The 20,657-nt window shown below is 50.5% G+C and overlaps 1 protein-coding gene across 5 annotated transcripts; it reads right to left on the bottom strand.

Moving 5' to 3' along the window:
- Positions 1 to 125: 125 nt before the first annotated feature.
- PRRT3 (proline rich transmembrane protein 3) lies at positions 126 to 8,393 on the bottom strand. 5 transcript variants are annotated; one of them, XM_007985197.3, is made up of 5 exons: positions 8,212 to 8,391; positions 4,240 to 4,791; positions 3,717 to 3,999; positions 3,358 to 3,513; positions 563 to 2,583 (listed from the first exon to the last, which is right to left on the bottom strand). In XM_007985197.3, exons 2-5 carry the CDS (start codon positions 4,732 to 4,734, stop codon positions 809 to 811), a joined length of 2,709 nt encoding a protein of 902 aa, XP_007983388.3. In that variant the 5' UTR covers positions 4,735 to 4,791; positions 8,212 to 8,391; the 3' UTR covers positions 563 to 808. The 5 variants fall into 5 exon arrangements, with proteins under 5 accessions (XP_007983384.3, XP_007983388.3, XP_007983389.3 ...); XM_007985198.3 differs by having other exon boundaries at positions 3,717 to 3,996; XM_007985193.3 differs by having other exon boundaries at positions 126 to 2,583; positions 3,717 to 4,791; positions 8,212 to 8,388.
- Between the last annotated feature and the right edge of the window lie 12,264 nt (positions 8,394 to 20,657).

Here is a 20,657-nt window from a genome sequence, read left to right as displayed (position 1 = left end):
TCAAGCAACCTTTCCTCGAAGTTCTCCCCTCTGTCCAATACACAGGACTTAGAATGACTGGGAGGCAGGGCCTCCAGTCTCTCCTTCCTCCTATGAATACAGGATCCTGGCATGGCCAGTGGGAAGCATGAGCCAAGTCCTAAGGGTTTATTTCTTTGGCACAAAGAGGACAGTCTAGACAAGCGAGGCTCATCACTCCATGTTGGGGAGTCTGGGGCACCTGCTCCCTGTTCTTCATGCCCAAATCCATGCATACCCACCCTGTATTCCGCATAAGACACGGCCTCTGTGCAAAATACCGGCTGAAAACCAGAAATATTAAAAGCAAAAAACGGCATGGGGGTGGGGTGAGTTCAAACCTGGCTTTCCCCCGGGGGCTGTCGTCAGGTGGAGGCCTGGGGATGTCTTTTTTTTTTTTTTTTTTTTTTTTTTTTTGAGACGGAGTCTCACTCTGTCACCCAGGCTGGAGTGCAGTGGCCGGATCTCAGCTCACTGCAACCTCCGTCTTCCCGTTCAAGCAGTTCTCCCGCCTCAGCCTCCCGAGTAGCTGGGACTACAGGCGTGTGCCACCTGGCTATTTTTTTGTATTTTTAGTAGAGACGAGGGTTTCACTATGTTCGAGACTAAGAGGCTGGGCTCCAACTCGTGACCTCGTGATCCGCCCACCTTGGCCTCCCAAAGTGCTGGGATTACAGGCGTGAGCCACCGCGCCCGGCCAGGATACCCATTTTTTAAAGGCTCAACTGTCCCAGTCGGCCATGCCATGTGGGCATCGGCCAGGGTCCTAGCCCTGCGTCAGGACCGCTCCTCAAAGCTCGATGGTATCACTGGAGGCGCTGCGGGATTCCCCAGGCTTGCCGCGCGGCTGGACCTCTCCCTGGCCGTTCCCCGGCCGAGCAGCGGTAGAGTCAGGGGCTGGGGTCGGGGCAGGCAGTAGCTGTACTGTGCTGGGCAACTCATCTAGGGGCAGACTGTCCACTGATGACAGCCCGTGGCGCCAGGGGTTCCAACTGATCTTGAGTGAGCCCCTGGAGAAGCTGTCCAGGGAGCTGCCAGAAGCCACCGCCACTGCCCCGTCGGGCTCTTCCACTAAGTGTTGTGGGACCGGCCCGCGCACGCGCACGTCGCTGAGCGACCTGCAGCGGCCGCGGAGGAGCGAGGAGCCAGCGTCGTCGAGCTCGGCTTTGGGATGGCTGCCCCGACGCGGCCGCAGAGCGCCTCCAGGCGGCGGGGAGGCCACGCCGCGGAGGCCGCAGCGCTTGAACACACTGTCTCGCACCAGGTGCTCGCGGAAGAGCGCGGCGTCGATGCTACGGCTCAGGTTGATGGGCGATGGCGGCCGCAGATCCAGCTCGCTCAGCGATGGCGCCGGTCCCACACCGTTGCGGGACATTCCTGGGGCACCCTGGGGTCCGCGACCCAGCGACGCAGCCGAGCCCCAGGCGCCTGAACTGGGCGTGGCCAGCTGCCCACTCTCCGCCGGGTTGCGGATGAGGCTCTTGCTGATGTCCAAGCTGCCTGCACCAACGCTGCTGGGCCGCGCATAGCAGTTATTGGGTCGCTCCGGCACCTCGCTCTTGCCCGACGGCGCCGGGCACGCCAGACGCATCAGCTTAGCCCAGCAAGCGTGCTCCGTGGGCGGCCTGGGTCTCGCGGCAGCCACCGCGGCCAGCGCCAGGGCGAGCGCCCATGTCAGCTCCAGGAGGCGCAGCCAGAAGTGGACACCCCACCAGGCCCACGAGAAGCGGCCCACGCGACCTGGGCCCGGGTATAGCCAGAGCGCAGCCGCCAGCTGCAAGCCGCTGGCCAGCAGCCCCAGCGCGCCCGCCACGGCCAACAGCCGAGGGCCCGGGCTGGCATCCCAGCCCCGTGGGCCGTCCAGCAGGCGGCGACGGCACAGGCAGAGCGTGCCTAGAGCCACGGCCGCGCCCCAGGCGCACGACAAGCCTTGCATAAGGAGGTTGAGCACAGACCATGTGGACAGCAGGTCTGTCGCGAGCAACCCCACACCATGCACCAACGCCACTGCTCCCAGCAGGAGTGGGTTTTGCAGCGGTGGCGGCAGCCCCGCGCCCAGGCCGAGCAGAGTCAGGGCCGCCAGCGCCGTGAGCAGCAAGGGGAAGGGCAGGTTGTAGAGCACCAAGCCCCCGCGAACGCCCAGCCGCGCCTGCGAGCCATAAGGGTCGGTAAGCATGTAGGCGGATCGCAGCCCCGAAGCCACGAGCACCAGCACCGCGGCCACCAATGCCAGCCGGGGCCCTGCTGGGGCGGCTGCCAGCGCAGCCAGAGCCAACAACGCGGGCAGCAGAAAGAGCACCCCCACCCCGTAGACGTGCAGCTCCCAGGAGAAGCTCAGGACCCGCCGCAGGGGGCCCCAGCGTAGCGGGGGTGCAGTGGCATTGGCTGGGGGGCTGGAGGCTGGGGCTGAAGCCATGGAGCTGGCTGAGGGCTCCGGAGGGGGAGGCTGGCCCAGGGCTCGCTGTGTGGTGACTCGAATGAGGCCCCGGCGTGACGTCGAGGGGGCCTGGACTGGGGGTGCTGGGGGATGGCTTTGGGGGCGCCCCGGCCACTCCTCGGCGTCATCTGCAATGATAACAATATTAAAATCGCCTTTTGAAAAGTGCTTTTGATCTTCTATCACCCTCTAGTGTGGTTGGCAAGTCATTTAACTTTTCCAAGCAAATCTGCAAAATGGAGATAACAGCACCTGCCTCATTGGGTTGTGAAGAAGATGGAATGTTTAGCATGGTGCCCAACACCCAGTAAGTGCTAAATGGATGTCACCTATCGTTTTTATTTAAGGGTACTATCAGGGAGGTAGTACCCCAGCAGTTCAACACATGGGCTGCATAATAGAATCGTCTGGAGGCCAAGGAATAAGAATTTCTTGGAACGTGGCTTGGGCATTGAAATTTCTTTCTTTCTTTTTTTTTTTTTTGAGACAGGTTCTCACTCTGTCATCCAGGCTGGTGTGCGGTGGTGCAATGAGGGCTCACTGTAGCCTTGACCTCCAGGTCAAGGGATTTCCCACCTCAACCTCCAGAATAGCTGGGACTATAGGCATGCACAACCACACCCAGCTAATTTTTGTATTTTTGTTGTTGTTGTTGTTCTAAAACATATCCATGTTACATGTTAGAACATTCTAGCCCCAAAAGGGCAAATGACTTCTCCCAGATTTCCCAGTGAGTATGAATTTATTATCCTAGGCTGTTTGAAGGAGGCCCTGGGCAACTCCTTTAAGCAGGTGATTGTCTCCATTCATTCCCTGCCCTCCACCCCTCACACACCCCCAACAGAGGTTCTCAGTTACTAGACAGAGCACTCCCTCTCCCCACACCCCAGCCATGCCCTCACCTGGCTGCAGGGCCCCCATGGGGCTCTCTGTTCGGTTTGCAGCTGGGCTAGGGTCTGAGGGACCAGGGATGAGGGGCTTGGGGATGCCTGGGGCCTCCACGGCTCCTCTCACCCGCTGGGGGGAGATGGGGTCTGCTCCATTCATTGCTGCTATCTCTGAAATGACAAAGTAGTCATCTGACTATAACTAAACAGTAGTTACCTGACCCTCCTATGGTGCTCCTAATCCCTCAGGATTGAGTCACAATCACCTTCATTTGCCACAGGGAGGAAAATGAGACCTAGAGGGACCCAGGGTCAAACAGAATTGAGGCATCCAGCTGCCCCGGAACATCACTCAACATGCTCCTGATACCAACCTGGCTTGGACGGCCCATCAGGAGCCTCTGAGGCAGGCGGATCCATGGGCTGGGGTCCTGGTGAATCCTTAGCGTCAGGGAGGTCAACCTGCTTGGGCAGCGGACTTGAGGAGCTGACTTCCCAAGACACCTCAGCTCCAGCCCTCTTGGGGGTCTCAACTGGCAGCTCCTCAGCAGGAGGAAGGCTTCTGGCCAATGCCAAGTCTGGCTGGGCCCCTGGCTCCTGAGAGTACACCACCTCAACTGGGGGAACTGAGCCAACATCAGAGGCTGCTGGATCCTGCTGGGTGAAGAGGGGGCCTTGAGCTGCCTCCTGGAAGTGTTCCTCAAACCCACCCTGTCCTTCCAGGACTGGCCTCTTGACAGTACCTGAGTGGGGAACAAGGGTGTGGGGTGGGCCCTGGTAGTCTGAGGGAGAAGTGGGTGGGACCCTGCTCTTAGTTTTGGCCTTCAGACCCTCATCTCTAGGTGGCTGCTGTCCCTGTTGGCCTCCATGCTGCAGGGAGGGAGGAACTGTGGCTACCCTGAGTTGAAGTCTGGGAGTTGTAGGGATGAAAGTGAGATGAGGGTGGCCCACTGGGTGCGGAGCCACTGCTTCTTGCTCCAGAAGCTCTTGTGAATCCAGAGGTCCTGTCCAGCCGTGGGAGCTTTGTCCTCGAGCCATCTGGAGGTCATCAGTTACTGGGGGTCGTTCTCTCTGAGCCCCTTGGGCTGCTTTGGGCCCGTACAGGGCTGGGCCAAGGGGAGAGGCTACAGGCTTCTCAGGCATCTCGTCAGCAGGGGCGTGGCGGACATCAGAGTTCCTGTGACTCTCAGCTCTGGGGTTGTCCAGGAAGATGTCAAAGGAGTGGGGCTCTGAGCCCAAAGAGCCCTTAGGGTGGGCTCCAGGAATCATAGGGGTTTTGGAGTTTTCAAGTGGCCTGGGAAAGCCCCTCCCCAGGGCAGGGCCAGTCCCCAGGAGTGGCAGCAGCAACAACAGCAGAAAGCCACATACACAGCCCCATGGGCTGGAGGCCATGGTCTACTCCGATGCCTGGGCCTAAAGCCCCCACCTTCCAGTCCTCACTGGATGAGCCTAAAAAAAAAAAAACGGGGGGAATGACATGTGAGGGCTGAGGGCCCCCATGCCTTCCTCAAGGGGCTGGCAGGAAAGAAAAACAATGCAAGGCAGCAGCTTCTCTGCTTTTAAAACTGCGGGATGTGGCACTTGCCTGCTTTAAAACCTTCAGTGGCTCCCCATTTCCCTCAGGAAAGAACATAAGCTCCTCTCCTGGCCTTCCAAGACCCTGGCCACCACAGGCTGTTCATCTGTCCTCCAACATCCACCGGACTGTGTGACTCCCATGCCTTTGCTTCTGCGGAAATGCTCTCTCCCTTCTCCTTCACTTGCTGAAATCCTGTTCTTTTTTTTTTTTTTTTTTTTTTTTTTTTTTGAGATATAGTCTCACTCTGATGCTCAGGCTGGAGTACAGTGGCGTGATCTTGGCTCACTGCTGCAACCTCCGCCTCCCGGGTTCAAGTGATTCTCCTGCCTCAGCCTCCTGAGTAGCTGGGGTTACAGACATGTGCCACCACAGCTGGCTAATTTTTATATTTTTAAGAGATAGGGTTTCACCATGTTGGCCAGGCTAGTCTTAAACTCCTGACCTCAGGTGATCTGCCCATCTTGGCCCCCTAAAGTGCTGCGATTACAGGCATGAGCCACTGCGCCCAGCCTGAAATGTTATTCCTAAAGCCCACTTCAAAAATGAGAGAGGTGGAGAGGGAGAGGAATGTGCACCTGCCTTTGGGGAAGGGCCTGAGTTTGAATCCCAACATCTTCATTTCCTGGGGGAGTCATTTGACTTCTCTGCATTGTAGTTTCCCCATCAGTAAAATGGGGGATAATAAGCCTGTCTAACTTGAGGCGGCTCTTATAAGACTTAAATAACCAAACACATATAGGCGAGGTTCATACCTGACGCTTGAAATACATTAGAACCCTTTCATTTTTCCCTCTGTCCAGAAAGCTTTCTGTCTCTCCATTCCCCTTAACTATTTCAACAAATAATTTGCACACACACTATGTGCCAGGCCCTGATGATAAAGCAGTGAAAAAGACTGATGAGACTACCCTCGCAAACGGCATTCTAGGGGAGAGACAGATGATACATACTTTTAAATAAGATGAGCTATGAAGAAAATAAAAGAGGGCTAAGAGATGGATGAGAGGCCATTACACAGGGGGTACCAGAATGTCCTCTCTGAGGTGACATTTAAGCTAAATGCTGAATAAGAAAGAGTCAGCTCTTTGAAGATTTGGGGAAAAGGCATTTAGCAGAGGGAACAGCAAGTACAGAGGCTCTGAGACAGGAATGAGCTGGGTGAGTTCAAGAAATAATAGGAGTGTGGGCTGGGCGCAATGACTCAGGCCTGTAATCCCAGCACTTTGGGAGGCTGAGGCTGGTACATTGTTTGAGGCCAGGAGTTTGAGACCAGCCTGGCCAACATGGCAAAACCCCATCTGTACTAAAAATACAAAAATTAGCCAAGCATGGTGGCGGGTGTCTGTAATCCCAGCTACTCGGGAGGCTGAGGCAGGAGAATCACTTGAACCCGGGAGGCAGAGGTTGCAGTGAGCTGAGATTACACCATCGCACTCCAGCCTGGGCGACAGAGTCAGACTCTGTCTAAATAAAAAAAGAACACAAGTGTGGCTGGAGCACAGGAAATTAAAATCAGGAAGGCGGAGGTGAGGTCACAGGTGTCTTGTAGGCCACGACGTGGCACCTGAATTTTATTCCACATGTCACAGGCAGCTAGTGGGGATGGAAAGCACGGGGATGACAAAGCCTTATTCGTGTTTCAAAAAACGGAGAGAGGCCAGGTGCTGTGGCTCACACCTGTAATCCCAGCACTTTGGGAGGCCTAGGTGGGCGGATCACTTGAGGTCAGAAGTTCGAGACCAGGCTATCCAACATGGTGAAATCCCATCACTACTAAAAATACAAAAATTAGCCAGGCATGGTGGTGTGTGCCTGTAATCCCAGCTGCGTAGAAGGCTGAGGCAGAAGAATCACTTGAAAGCCAGGAGATGGAGGTTGCAGTGAGCCAAGATTGCACCACTGCATTCCAACCTGGGCGACAGAGTGAGACTCCATCTCAAAAAAAAAAAAAAAAAAAAAAAAAAAAAAAAAAAAAAAAAAAAAGACAGGGAGAGAGACGCCAGTGTAAACACCCAGGTAAGATAGGATGGTGACTTGTTTCAGCTTAGACATTCCTCTTCCCGCCTTCCTTCCCTCACCTTCCTGGGCACTTGTCACCCTGGTCTGATTCTGTAATAATCTCTTATTTCAAACCTGCAGCCTCCAGTATATACCTGGCCCCAGGTGGATATCCCCTAAAAGTTCCTGTTCCCGGGAGCCTGTCGGTGGGCCAGGGAGGCAGCACCAGGAGAGGGTGCATGGAGGGTGCGAGAGCTGAGGCCTGGGTGTGTTTGGGGGCAGAGGCCCTGCTCTTTTCCTCTCTGGGGAGCAGCTGTCCCCAAAGCTTCCAGGCTCTTAACCCGTGGTGGCTCACAGACACCTTAAGAAGCCACCGAAAATCCCTGATGCTCTCCCAGCGAAACAATCCTGGCTCACCAAAAGTTGTGGATAATTTCAAGGGGTTCAAAGACCTCTGAGTCCCATCCTCCAAACTTGAGTTTAGACTCTGTCTTAAAGCCTTGTTAGTTCATTTCTCAAACATTCACGGAGCCTCGTGGGCTGCTCCTGGTCTAGGATAGGTGCTGGGGGCCCAGAGACAGGGCTTAGTTCCAGGGTTGAGAGTAGGGGTGTGCTGAGAGGCCCCTAACACAGGTACTGGCTAAAAACAGTGCCCCTGTGTTTAGTTCTTCCCCAGTTAGGCTCCTGTGCTAAGCTTAGCAACATGTCATTCCGCCCTCCCAATACAAGGTGTGGGACTAGCCATTTCACAAGGAGAAGAAACGGGGGTTCAGAGAGGGTGAGCAACTCCCACAAGGTCACACAGCTGAGTGGACACAATCGGGGCTGTGAAACCCTCGGAGGCTTATCTTCCACATGAGGTCCAAAACGCTTTGCCTTTGGAGGGCTGAATGGGGCCTCCAAAGATAAACATGCCATCTGCCTACCACCGCCAACCCAAGAGATGTGGTGGGCACGTGCGGACAAGGCCGAGGCTTGCCCAGCCCTGGGCTCCCACTGCTGGAGAGGCTGTGGGGGTGGCGGATCTCTCTGTCGCAGGGACTGGGGAGAGGCCGGCCTGGGGGCAGGGCAAGGCCGCTGCAGGGCAGCCTCGGAGCTGGTCCATCTCGGGTTACCTCTCCTCCTCCTTCTCCTCCTCCGTCTCCGCTCTCCCTGGCTCCGCGCCTTCCCGCAGTGTGCTGGATGGGGGTGGGCGCCGTGCAGGCCTTGTCGCCTGCGCCCGCGACGGGGGCAGCAGGCCACGCTCCCCGCCGGGGCCCCGCCATCGCCCCCTCCCTGGGCCAGCTCCTCACCTGCGCGCCGCAGCCCCCGCGTTCACCTTGCGCGCGTCCCTGCAGCCGCTCGCCGCGCCGCATCCTCCGAGATGCTCAGACTCGGCTAACAGAGCCCGGCGCTGCAGATCGCGAGCCCGCCCACAGGAGCGCAGCCCTGCTTAACTCTTTCCCCTTAGGGGTGGACTCTTCTCCCAACCCTGACTTCCCCTCGCTCAGGGATTCTCAGGGCTGAGTGGAACCGAGGTCATCTCTGAGGAATGTGGAAATGCCTTCTGCAGCATCCCTGAAAACGGGGCAGCTAGCCTCTGCTTGCATACCTCATGGGACGGGGAGCTCACTTCCTCTTTGTATCCCTATACCCTTTTAGGTAAATCCTACCTACAGCTTGGTATGTATCCTTCAGATTATTTTCAATGCACAATTACATGTATATCTTAAATAGAAATGACGTCATACTGTACACTTTTTTTTTTTTTGAGACAGAGTCTTGCTCTGTCGCCCAGGCTGGAATGCAGTGGCGTGGTGATCTCGGCTCACTGCAACCTCCACCTCCAAGGTTCAAGTGATTCTCCTGCCTCAGCCTCCCTAGTAACTGGGATTATAGGCATGCAACATCATGCTGGGCTAATTTGTATATTTTTAGTAGAGACAGGGTTTCACCATGTTGGCCAGGATGGTCTCGAACTCCTGACCTCAGGTGATCAGCCCACCTCAGCCCCCCCAAGTGTTGGGATTACAGGGGTGACCAACCGTGCCCGGCCACTGTACACATTTCTGTAATTTGCCTTTTTCACTTTACAATATATTCTGGCACATTTTTCATGTAAATATCTATAGATTTATCTCATTTCTTGTATCCACTGTTCAGAATTCCAGTATATGGTCAGCTAGTTATTGTTCTTCATCCTTCCCCTGTGATTGGACACAGGTTGTTTCTAGCCTTTTGCTAGCAGGGATAATGGAGCAGGGATAATGCTTAACACATCATTGTGCACGTGAACTAGTGCACCTACCAGATAATTGCCTAGCTGAGGCATGGTAGTAAAATCTATGGGTCTGCATATGGGGCTGGTAAACACTGTGGAAATGTTCCTGGTCTTTCTTTGAACACCTCTTGATATACTAAACACCCACTATTAAGTTCAATTCTTTAAGGGAAATCCACACAGGAAATATATGTGGTTATCAAAAATGAGACAGGACTGGGTGCAGTGGCTCACACCTGTAATCCCAGCACTTTGGGAAGCCTACACAGGAGGACCATTTTGAGCCCAGGAGTTCAAGACCAGCATGGGCAAGATGGTGAGACTTTTTAAAATTTAAAATAATAATAATAATAAACTAGCTGGGCGTTGTGGTACATGCCTGTAGTCCTACCTACTCCAGAGGCTGAGGCAGGAGAATCATTTGAGCCCAAGAGGTCAAGGTTGCAGTAAGCTATGGCCACTGGAGTGTCACTGGAGCGCACTGACCACTCTGTCCATTGACCACAAGCTGTGTCACTGGAGTGCAATGACCACTGCACTCCAGCCTGGGCAATACAGCGAGACTCTGTCACAAAAAAAAAAAAAAAAAAGAAAAGAAAAGAAAGAGAGAGAGAGAGGGAGGGAGGGAGGGAAAAAGAGAGAGAGAGAGAGAGAGAGAAAGAAAGAAGAAAATTTGGCCTGTGTAATGGCTCATGCCTATATTCCCAGCACTTTGGGAGGCCAAGGCTGGAGGACTGCTTGAACCCAGGAGTTCGAGACCAGCCTGGGCAACATGGCAAAACCCCATCTCTACCAAAAAAAAAAATTAGCCAAGTGTGGTGGTGCGCACCTGGGTCCCGGCTACTCAGGAGGGTTACGTGGGAGGATCACTTCAGTCCAGGAGCCAGAGGTTGCAGTGAGCCGAGGTCGCACCACTGCACTCCAGTCTGGGTGACAAAAAGAGACCCTGTATCAAATAAAATATTAAATTTAACTTAAAAAAAAAAAAGAAAAAATTCTTCCTAGGGCTGAGCTGACATCTCCCTCCCAAAGGCTTCCTACCTCTAGCTCTCACAGAAGAGCAATACTCAGCCCCCAGTCGTGTCTGACATGTTGCGGTTTGAAGAATATTCCATCCCTAATAGCTGGTAAATGGTGGGGCCTGCATTCAGCTGTTTGATTCTGGGAGAGAGTGCAGGCCTTACCCATTTCACCACATGACCTGACCAGCTCTGTTTTCCTTGTTGGACAGCCCCTTCAGAATTGTAAAGGCGTCTTTCATTTCTCTAGAGTCTTCTTTCTCCAGAATAAACACTCTTTTTCAGCTGTTCCTTGCAGGACAGCATTCTGGGTTCTCACCATGTGGGATCTCGTCGCTGTTTGCTTCTTACCAGCTCAACAACGCCCCCTTTAAAGTCGGACTCTTGGAAATGAACCTCGTTGGGAGTAAAGCTGAACCTTCACCTCTCCTTTCCAGGATTCTCCTTCATTCATACGGCCTCACACTGAATTAATGTTTCTAGCAGCCACATCATGTTACCCAATTGATCTAGTAGTAAGGTGTTCCCATCTCTTCATGTACAACTGGTTTATTGATGCTTAATGCAGGATTCTACATTTGTTTGTTGTTTATCTTGTTAGATTTATCCAGTTGTTACAATCTTGTAGGAAGTTAACTGGATCCTGATTCTACACATAGCTAACTGACATTTTGGAGGGTTGTGCAATAACCATTTCCCTTCCTGACAGCATCCTAACTTCCTCTGGGGGACCTGTATCTTTTCCCCTGTGAGCAGTATTGGCCAGAAGGCAGTGCTAGGGCCCCCTACAGAAGCTGAGGAGTCTGGATCCTTCCTCTCACTTCCCCTTGTGAACTCGCTGGGAGCCTCCTTTGGAGATGTTGAGATTCCCTCCGCAGGCTCACAGCTGGCCCGGTTCCCTTCCTCAGTTTCTCCTGAGGAGGGCAGGTGTGTGAGTGCCTGACCTCCCAGTCCATGCAGGGCCATCTGGCTGCTTCCTGGCTGCCCTCTTTGGAACCAGGGGCCCCAATCCCATCGCGTTTCTAAACCACCAACTGGCAGGGGTTCTGAGATTCCAGACAAATGCAGGAGAGATTAGGATCTCTTTGGCTAGAGGCAAAGCTGATCCTATGGAAAGACGAGACTGGCTGGGGTGGAGGTGAATGTTTAAGTGGGGAACACGAGACGCAGGTGTGGATGGGGAGTATCTCAGCTCCAGATGCAGCTCCCAGCATCCTTCTGGAGACTCTGGGACGGCGGGGATAAGTGGAAGATGACTCCAAGTATACAAGGGGTGGTCCATATCTCCTGTTTACCAAGCACGTGGTCTGCCAAAAACTATGCTACACACCATTATTCTTTTTATGTCCTCATGACACCCCTAGGTGTTCTGCTTTTCATTATACAGCTGGCAAGCTGAAGCTCAGAGAAGTTCAATAACTTGGTAAAGGTCGTGCAGCAACGAAGGGAGAGGCCTGACTTTAGAACTAGTGCTCTGTGTTTGGAGACAGAGTCTTGCTTTTGTATTTTTAGTAGAGGCAGGGTTTCGCCATGTTGGCCAGGCTGGTCTCAAACTCTTGGCCTCAGGTGATCAGCCTGCCTCGCCCTCCCAAAGTGCTAGGATTACGGGCATGAGTCACTACGCCCCGGCCAGAACCAGTGCTCTTAATAGTAATGACACCCTCCTGCCCCTCTGGAAGAACCTGAGAGAGGAAAGTGGGGGCGATGGAAACCCCAGGCCTTCCAGGCAGCCCCTACTGTGTTAGGAGTTAATTGAGTCCATGAAAATAGGCCCGGCTGGGCGCAGTGGCTCAAGCCTGTAATCCCAGCACTTTGGGAGGCCGAGACGGGCGGATCATGAGGTCAGGAGATCGAGACCATCCTGGCTAACCCGGTAAAACCCCGTCTCTACTAAAAAAAATACAAAAAACTAGCCAGGCGAGGTGGCGGGCGCCTGTATTCCCAGCTACTCGGGAGGCTGAGGCAGGAGAATGGCGTAAACCCAGGAGGCGGAGCTTGCAGTGAGCTGAGATCCGGCCACTGCACTGCAGCCTGGGCGACAGAGCGAGACTCCGTCTCAAAAAAAAAAAAAAAAAAAAGAAAATAGGCCCTCCAGTTTGGATCTCTGTTGACTTCAAACCAACAGAGCTGAAAGTTGTGACTCCCCAAGGAAAGAGAGGGAAGGAAGAGGCAAAGAAGATGGGGCTGTCGATGATAAAATCTCCTGTTTAGACAAAGCCCAGGACAGTTGCCTGGCATTTTCGTTCAGGCTGGTTGCTCTGGCAGGCATGAGCAAATAAACAAAAGGGAGAACAGGTGGGAGACAGTGCAGGCTGGCGAACCTTCTCTGTGCTCTGCCCACTGTCCTGAACTCTGAGGGCAAGGGGAGTTATACTCTTTTACTAAACTGGCCAAATGCAGCCTGAAGAGTTCCTGGAGTCTTAACCTATTCATTCTCAGATTTTAGCTTCCACCAGCACCAACTAAACAAACCTGATCTTTTTAAAGAGGTTTTTTGTTTGTTTTTTGAGACAGAGTCTCTCTCTTTCACCCAGGCTAGAGTGCAGTGGCACGATCTCAGCTCACTGTAACCTCCGCCTCCTGAGTTCAAGCCATTTTCCTGCCTCAGCCACCCAAGTTACTGGGATTACAGGTGCGCACCACTACGCCTGGCTAATTTTTGTATTTTTAGTGATCTGTTTGCCTTTTCCTCCCGAAGTGCTGGGATTACAGGCATGAGCCACCGCCCACAGCCAAGAGTTATTTTTTTTGGCGAAATCTGATGCCACTTTAAAATCAGCAGATCCTTACCCCATTCCCTTTCACTCTCAATTCCCACTTGCTGGAAGTAATTATTTTCAACTCTTTCTGGTACTTCTGGTTATTTCTTCTGGTATTTATCCTATTTTCACATCAGATTTATGCTGCTAATGTTAATTATTTTCAGTTTGGGTGGTTAATCTATTGACTACTATGAAGATAATATGAAAATGTAGCTCTTCTATTACTTTCCATATTTTTCTGTAGTTTTTTGATATCATTATTCTGCATTTACAATACTAGAACTGTGAAACAATTATTCAAGCTGATTCAAGAAGTGTACTGTAAGTATAATAATTCCTTCCCCAGACATTCTGTTTCTCCTGCAGTAAGTACTGCTTGGTTTTTCATTTGCTTAATTTTTTTTTTTTTTTTTTTTTTTTTTTTTTTTTTTTTTTTGAGACAGAGTTTCCCTCTTTTTGCCCAGACTGGAGTGCAATGGCGCGATCTCGGCTCATCGCAACCTTCGCCTCCCGGGTTTAAGCGATTCTCCTGCCTCAGCCTCTCCCGAGTAGCTGGGATTACAGGCATGCGCCACCATGCCTGGCTAATTTTGTATTTTTTTTTTTTTAGTAGAGACGGGGTTTCTCCATGTTGGTCAGGCTGGTCTTGAACTCCGGACCTCAGGTTATCCACCCGCCTCGGCCTCCCAAAGTGCTGGGATTACACGCGTGAGCCACCGCGCCCGGCCTCATTTGCTTAATTTTCTATGCATCTATCACAAATTCATTCCCCTTAATCTTTCCTTAAAGTGAAAAACAATCTGAAGATTTAATTTTCCATTCAGATAACATTTTCAGAGATTCACAGAACTCTACAGAGACAACAAACAACATGGTTTCTTTGACAAATGAATGTCTTGGATAAAAAGGGAGGGAGGGTAAACTGTTATATAAGAGATTTAAGAGAAATAGCAACCAAATGCCATGTGGGGGCCTCGTTGGGAGCCTCAGTCAAACAAATCCACTGTGGAAAAGACATTTTAAGACAATTAGGGAAATATGAACACAGATTGGGTCTTAGGACATATTAAAGTATAAGCATGTTTGTATCGGGTGAAATAATGGCCTTGTGGGTTATGTGTAAAAAATTCCGTATGTTATGATACCTACTACTTATGTGTGAAATGACATACTTGTGATTTACTTTTAAAATATCCAACTCCCCTGCTCCCTCCCCTCCCACAAAAAAGTGATTTTGGGAGATACACTAAAAAATTCTGGGCCGGGGGCAGTGGCTCATGCCTGTAGTCCCAGCACTTTGGGAGGCCCAGGCAGATGAATCACCTAAGGTCAGGAGTTCGAGACCAGCCTGGCCAACATGGTGAAACCCCTTCTCTACTAAAAATCCAAAAATTAGCCAGACGCAGTGGTGCGTGTCTGTAATCCCAGCTACTCGGGAGGCTGAGGCACGAGAATTGCTTGAACCTGGGAGGCAGAGGTTGCAGTGAGCCAAGATCATGTCACTGCATGCCAGCCTGGGTGACAGAGCAAGATTGTCTCAAAAAAAACCTGGTAAAATAGTAATACTTTATTATTTATTTATTTTATTATTATTATTATTTTTTGAGATGGAGTCTTGCTCTGTCGCCCAGGCTGGAGTGCAGTGGCACGATCTCCACTCACTGCAAGCTCCGCCTCCTGGGTTCACGCCATTCTCCTACCTCAGCCTCCTGAGCAGCTGGGACTACAGGCACCCGCCACCACGCCTGGCTAATTTTTGTATTTTTAGTAGAGACGGGGTTTCACCGTGTTAGCCAGGATGGTCTCGATCTCCTGACCTCGTGATCCGCCCGTCTCGGCCTCCAAAAGTGCTGGGATTGCAGGCGTGAGCCACCGCACCTGGCCTATTATTATCTACTTATTGTTTCAAGACAGGGTCTCGCTCTGTCTTCCAGGCTGGAGTGCAGTGGTGGAATGATGGCTCACTGTAGCCTTGACCGCCTGGGCTCGAACAATCCTTCCACCTCAGCCTCCCCAGTAGCTGGGACCACAGGCATGTGCTGCCGTGCCTGGCTGATCTGTTTTTCATTTTCTTGTAGAGATGAAGCCTCACTATGTTGCCTAAGCTGGTCTCCAACTCTTGGGCTCAAGTGATCCTCCTGCCTCAGCCTCCCAAAGTACTTGGGATGCAGGCATGAGACATTGTGCCTAGCCTATTTTACTGTTTTAGAGACAGGGTCTCAATCTGTTGCCCAGGCTGGAGTGCAGTGGTACAGACATGGCTCACTGTAATCTTCAACTTCTGGGCTCAAGCAACCACCCTCCTGCCTCAGGCCCCTCAGTAGCTGGGATTACAGGCATACGCCACCGTGCCCAGATAACTTTATTTTTTGTAGAGACAGGGTCTTGTTATGTTGCCAGGCTGGTCTTGAACTCCTGGCCTCAATCGATCCTCCCACCTCAGCCTCCTAAAGTGCAGGGATTACTGGCGTGAGCCACTGCACCTAGTCAGTACTTCATTCTTTTTATTGCTGAATAATATGCCATTGTATGGATATACCACATTTCATTTATCCATCTGTTAGCTGATAGACATTTGGGTTGTTTCCCCTTGTGGCTACTATGAATAATGCTCTATGAATATTCATGTATAAGTATTTGTGTAGACAAGTTTTCTTTTTCGTTTTTCTTTCTTTCTTTTTTATTTTTTCGAGACAGAGTCTCGCTCTGTTGCCCAGTCGGTAGCCCAGGCTGGAGTGCAGTGGTGCAATCTCGGCTCACTGCAACCTCTGGCTCCCAGGTTCAAGCAATTCTCCTGCCTCAGCCTCCTGAGTAGCTGGGACTACAGGACGCTCAATCCACCTGCCTCGGTCTCCCAAAGTGCTGGAATTACAGGCGTGAGCCAACGCACCTGACCTGGATGTTTTCTTTTCTTTTTTATTTTTGAGATGAAGTCTCACCCTGTTGCCTAGGCTGGAGTGCAATGGCACGATCCTGGCTCACTGCAACTTCCATCTCCTGGGTTCAAGCGATTCTCCTGCCTCAGCCTCCCAAGTAGTTGGGATTACAGGCGCGCACCATCACGCCTGGCTAATTTTTCTATTTTAAGTACAGACGGGGTTTCACCATGTTGGTCAGGCTGGTCTCGAACTCCTGACCTTGCGATCTGCCCGCCTCGGCCTCCCAAATGCTGGAATTACAGGCATGAGCCACCGCGCCCGGCCAATATGTTTTCACTTCTCTTGGGTATGTATCTATTTAGGAGGGGAACTGCTGGGTCACATGGAAACTTTACATTTAAACTTTTGAGGACCTGTCAGACTTTTCCAAAGTAGCTGCACCATATGATCCCCTTGTGACTGATGGGGAGACTGAGGCCCAAAGAGGAAAACTGTCTTCTGCAAAGCAACACAGTGAGTGTGAGAAAGCAGGAGCTAATCATGGACATGACTTCAATGCCGTGCCTTCTCCTCTGACCGCACTACCATCTCACTCTCACTCCAGTGCTCTCCTTACCCACTTCTGCCCCTCCATTCCATTCCCTGCCCAGCAGCAAATCCCTCCACACCAGTCCCTACAAAGGCTTCCTGCTGCCACCATCGGGATGAAGTTCTGCCTCTGAGGGATGACTTATGAACTCCTCTGCCATCTGGCCCTAGTGCTGCCGCCTCACATTTTTGTTTTCTGAAGCAGCTTTAGGGAGCTATAATTGCCCCCCCCACCCCATTCACCCATTTTAAGTGTACAATCCAAATGTTTATCAGTGTCCTTTCATATTCTACACTGCAGGATCATGCAGGTCTTGTTTCAGTTCCATGAAAACACCACCATCTTTGCTTCTGGGACTTTGTGCACACTGTTTCCTCTGTTTGGAACAGTCTGTATAATTTTTTTCTGGCAAGTTCCTCATGATCTTTCACACCTTAGTTGAGATGTTCCTGCTGGGAAGCCTTCCCTGACCATTTGGGTTGATTGGATGACCTGCAGGATGTTCCCACGGCCTCCCTAGGATCATCCCTGTCACAGCATGTACTATAGTAGTCTGAGTTTCTAAGGTCTTTGACTGCGTCTTGTTCATATGCGGTGCCTGGCAACACTCAATTCACTGTTGGTTGAATGAACAGAAAGATCTGAAAATATCTAGCATGGCCCTGAGCACACTGCAGAAATCCTGCAAATGTCTGCAGAACACAATTACCTCCAAGGACAGGGATAGCACCTCCTGTTGGGAACATTCCAGATGGTTTAGATCATTAAAGGTAAGATATTTTTTGTCTGGTACCCATGCCACTTCTTCTGGCAACAGCATCCCAGTTTTCCTCTGGGGAATCACTCCTATTACACCTTCAGTTCTTATAGTTTATTTATGAAAAGCTAAGTGATTCCTGGAATTTGTACATGACCCAAGGCAGATTAGTTAGATGCAATCCTAACTTTTGCTAGATTTTTTATTTTATTTTATTATTTTTTGAGATGGAGTCTCACTCTGTCACACAGGCTGGAGTGCAGTGGTACGATCTAGGCTCACTGCAAGCTCCGCCTCCCAGGCTCACGCCATTCTCCTGCCTCAGCCTCCCGAGTAGCTGGGACTACAGGCACCTGCCACCACGCCCGGCTAATTTTTTTTGTATTTTTTAGTAGAAACAGGGTTTCACCATGTTAGCCAGGATGGTCTCGATCTCCTGACCTCGTGATCCGCCCGCCTCAGCCTCCCAAAGTGCTGGGATTACAGGTGTGAGCCACCGTGCCCGGCCAACTTTTGCTAGATTTTTAAAATAGGGGCGCTTTCTTTTCACTGGGATTACTAATCTCGTGCCTCTATAAGAAAACTGCCTGAGAAGCAGATTTGAGAAAGCAACTGAGTCCTCATGACATCGTGAGAGGCCCTGAATCCAGCTGTGCCTGAAGCCAACCAGTTTACATTTCAGTTATTGAGTCAATTTCCATCCCTTTTTAATTGCTTGAGTTCAGCTTGTCACCTGCAACTGCAATATTTCTCATCCAGTTAGTAACCCTCTTCCACATACACACATACCCATCACACACCTTACAGACCAAACAGAGGAATTAAGCTTGTCCCTAAGCAAGGGTTTACCTACTCAACTCAAATCTAAGCTGTATTTTTCTGAGTTGTTTTGTGCTTGACTGTCAATATTTAGCTTTCCTTGTATGGTACTTTCTATACCAAGCTTGTCTGGCTTGCGGGCCGCATGCAGCCCAGGGCAGCTTGGTATGCAGCCTAATACAAATTCATAAACTTTCTTAAAACATGTTTTTTTTGGTTCATTTGTTTTTTAGCTCTAATCAGCTATCATTAGTGTTAGTGTATTTTATGTGTGGCCCAAGACAATTCTTCTTCCAATGTGGCCCAGGGAAGCCAAAGGATTGGACGCCCCTGTTCCATACCATGATCAGCAAGTAGACATTTGCGGTGTCCTAAATGGTATCAGGTGGTAAGTCCAGGTGGATGAAGAGATGCAATTCTCATTTAGAGCCTGGCCCAAATTAAACTCCAAGAAATACACACAATAAGCACTGCTCCCTAAACCTGTGCGGTGGTTCTGGAAAGAGCCTACTAAAACAAACTTGGCTTTTCCTTTTGACTTGCTGATGCCAAGGACAGGTCTGTGCATTTACTACCAGTACAATGGGGCAGGAAAGTCTCACACACACTTTTTTTTTTTTTTTTTTTTTGAGATGGAGTTTCACTCTTGTTGTCAAGGCTAGAGTAAAGTGGCATGATCTCAGCTCACTGCAACCTCTGCCTCCCAGGTTCAAGTGATTCTCCTGCCTCAGCCTCCCGAGTAGCTGGGATTACAGGTGCACACCACCACGGGTGGCTAATTTTTGTATATTTAGTAGAGATGGAGTTTCACCGTGTTGGCCAGGCTGGTCACACACATTTTAACCACCCACCTTTGCTACAAGGGAAAAAGGTAAAGCCTTGTGTGAGTGAAGAGGCAGACTCAAATGCTCCTGATGCAGAGGAACGAGGTGGCTACCACTCAATCACCAATTACTATTTGCATGCTACCCAACCTGGACCTTTCCAGGGCATAGTGGACCACTCCCCATTTCCTTGGGGTGCAATGAATTGCAGACAGTTTAATCCATGGGCTTTTGGTGATTCTGTTTTCTCTGCTTGGAATGCCCTCTACACAGAGGAAGTCTTTCAAGACCCAGGTCAAAGGTTAGCTCCCCTGTGAACACTTGTTCCTTTTATATCTGGTGTAAGCAGCCATTTTAACTATCGTTAAAGCTCAGGGTTTCTTGGGTCTGCGGGTCATTATGAATAAGCTTTAGAGGGACGTATGCGTGTCTATGCCCACATATGTTGCTCTGGAGACCAGGGTCAGAGATTCCAGATTCTCAGATTCAGTGACCTCAAAAAAAGGTCTCTTTTAGCCAGGCATGGTGGCTTATGCCTATAATCCCAGCACTTCGGGAGGCTGAGGCAGGAGGATGGCTTGAGCTCACAAGTTCAAGACCAGTCTGGGCAACATAGTGAGGTACCATCTCTAAAAAAATAATAAAAAATTTTAAAAAGCTCTTATGTGTCTCTCTCTTGTGAGCTGAGGGCAAGGTTCACATCTCTTTCATCTTAGACTCCCCGCACTGGTCCAAGATAGACAGTCCTAACTGTCGGCAGAAGGTTGTTAGTGACTTACAGAGGCAACATTTTCACAGGCAAAGAAAACAGGATGGTTTAATTTGTGGAGTCAAGAGTCATTTGTTCTTAATTACTGCACTCAACATGCAAATTATATTCACCTCTTGGTACAGCAATGGCACCCTGTCACTTCCCTGGGACCTTTAATCCAGACGGAATTATTCTCGGGCCCCTTATCCACATGTCTACCAACAACTGCCGTCTCTCTCTTCTTACAGCAATATGTAAATTCTCTTTCGTTCCCAGCAACTGGGAAGTGAGGTCCTTCGCCCAAAGGAATAGCCATTCCAGTATAGCACCGATTTGTCAATGGATTTGATAAGATTTCATATACTGACATCCAGATCAAGATTTTGCATTATTTATAGCTGGTCTCTGATGATCCCAAAGGCACTTTAGAATCTGGCAGTGCCTCAGGGTCACTGATTTTCGCTGGGCAGAATTAAGTGATATAGAAGGTTTGCCAAGTCTGTCCTGGCCCTGGGTATTCACTCTGAAGAGAGTTTATTTGAATAAGGTTTTGACATATTTGGTCTCTGTTCTATGTAGGCTCAAAATGAACAATACAGGGAGATTCATTTTGTTCATCCATAGTTTCTAAACCTTTGGTAGTGGAAATGGTTTACTTGTGTAAAGAAAGTTAACAATACTAACAAAACTAATGGTAAAACACAGGGTGTTTGGATCCCAAGAAAACAGGAGTTTACTGTGGCCAGATGTCAGACTGACTGCACATAATCATTAGCTATAATTAACAATGCTTCCTCTGAAGACTGGGCTGCTGCTAAGATATATATACATACATACATATATATATATATATATATATTTTTTTTTTTTTTTTTTTTTTGAGACGGAGTTTTGCTCTGTCTCCCAGGCTGGAGTGCAGTGGTGCGATGTCAGCTCACTGCATCCTCCGCCTCCTGGGTTTAAGCAATTCTCTGCCTCAGCCTCCTGAGCAGCTGGGATTACAGGTGCCCACCACCATGCCCGGCTAATTTTTTTTGTATTTTTAGTAGAGACAGGGTTTCACCATCTTGGCCAGGCT

This window comes from Chlorocebus sabaeus, chromosome 22, assembly GCF_047675955.1.
Source record: "Chlorocebus sabaeus isolate Y175 chromosome 22, mChlSab1.0.hap1, whole genome shotgun sequence".
In the NCBI taxonomy this organism is placed as follows: domain Eukaryota; kingdom Metazoa; phylum Chordata; class Mammalia; order Primates; family Cercopithecidae; genus Chlorocebus; species Chlorocebus sabaeus.
The sequence above is the reverse complement of the archived record's forward strand: the minus strand, read 5'-3'. Positions and strand labels throughout refer to the sequence as shown.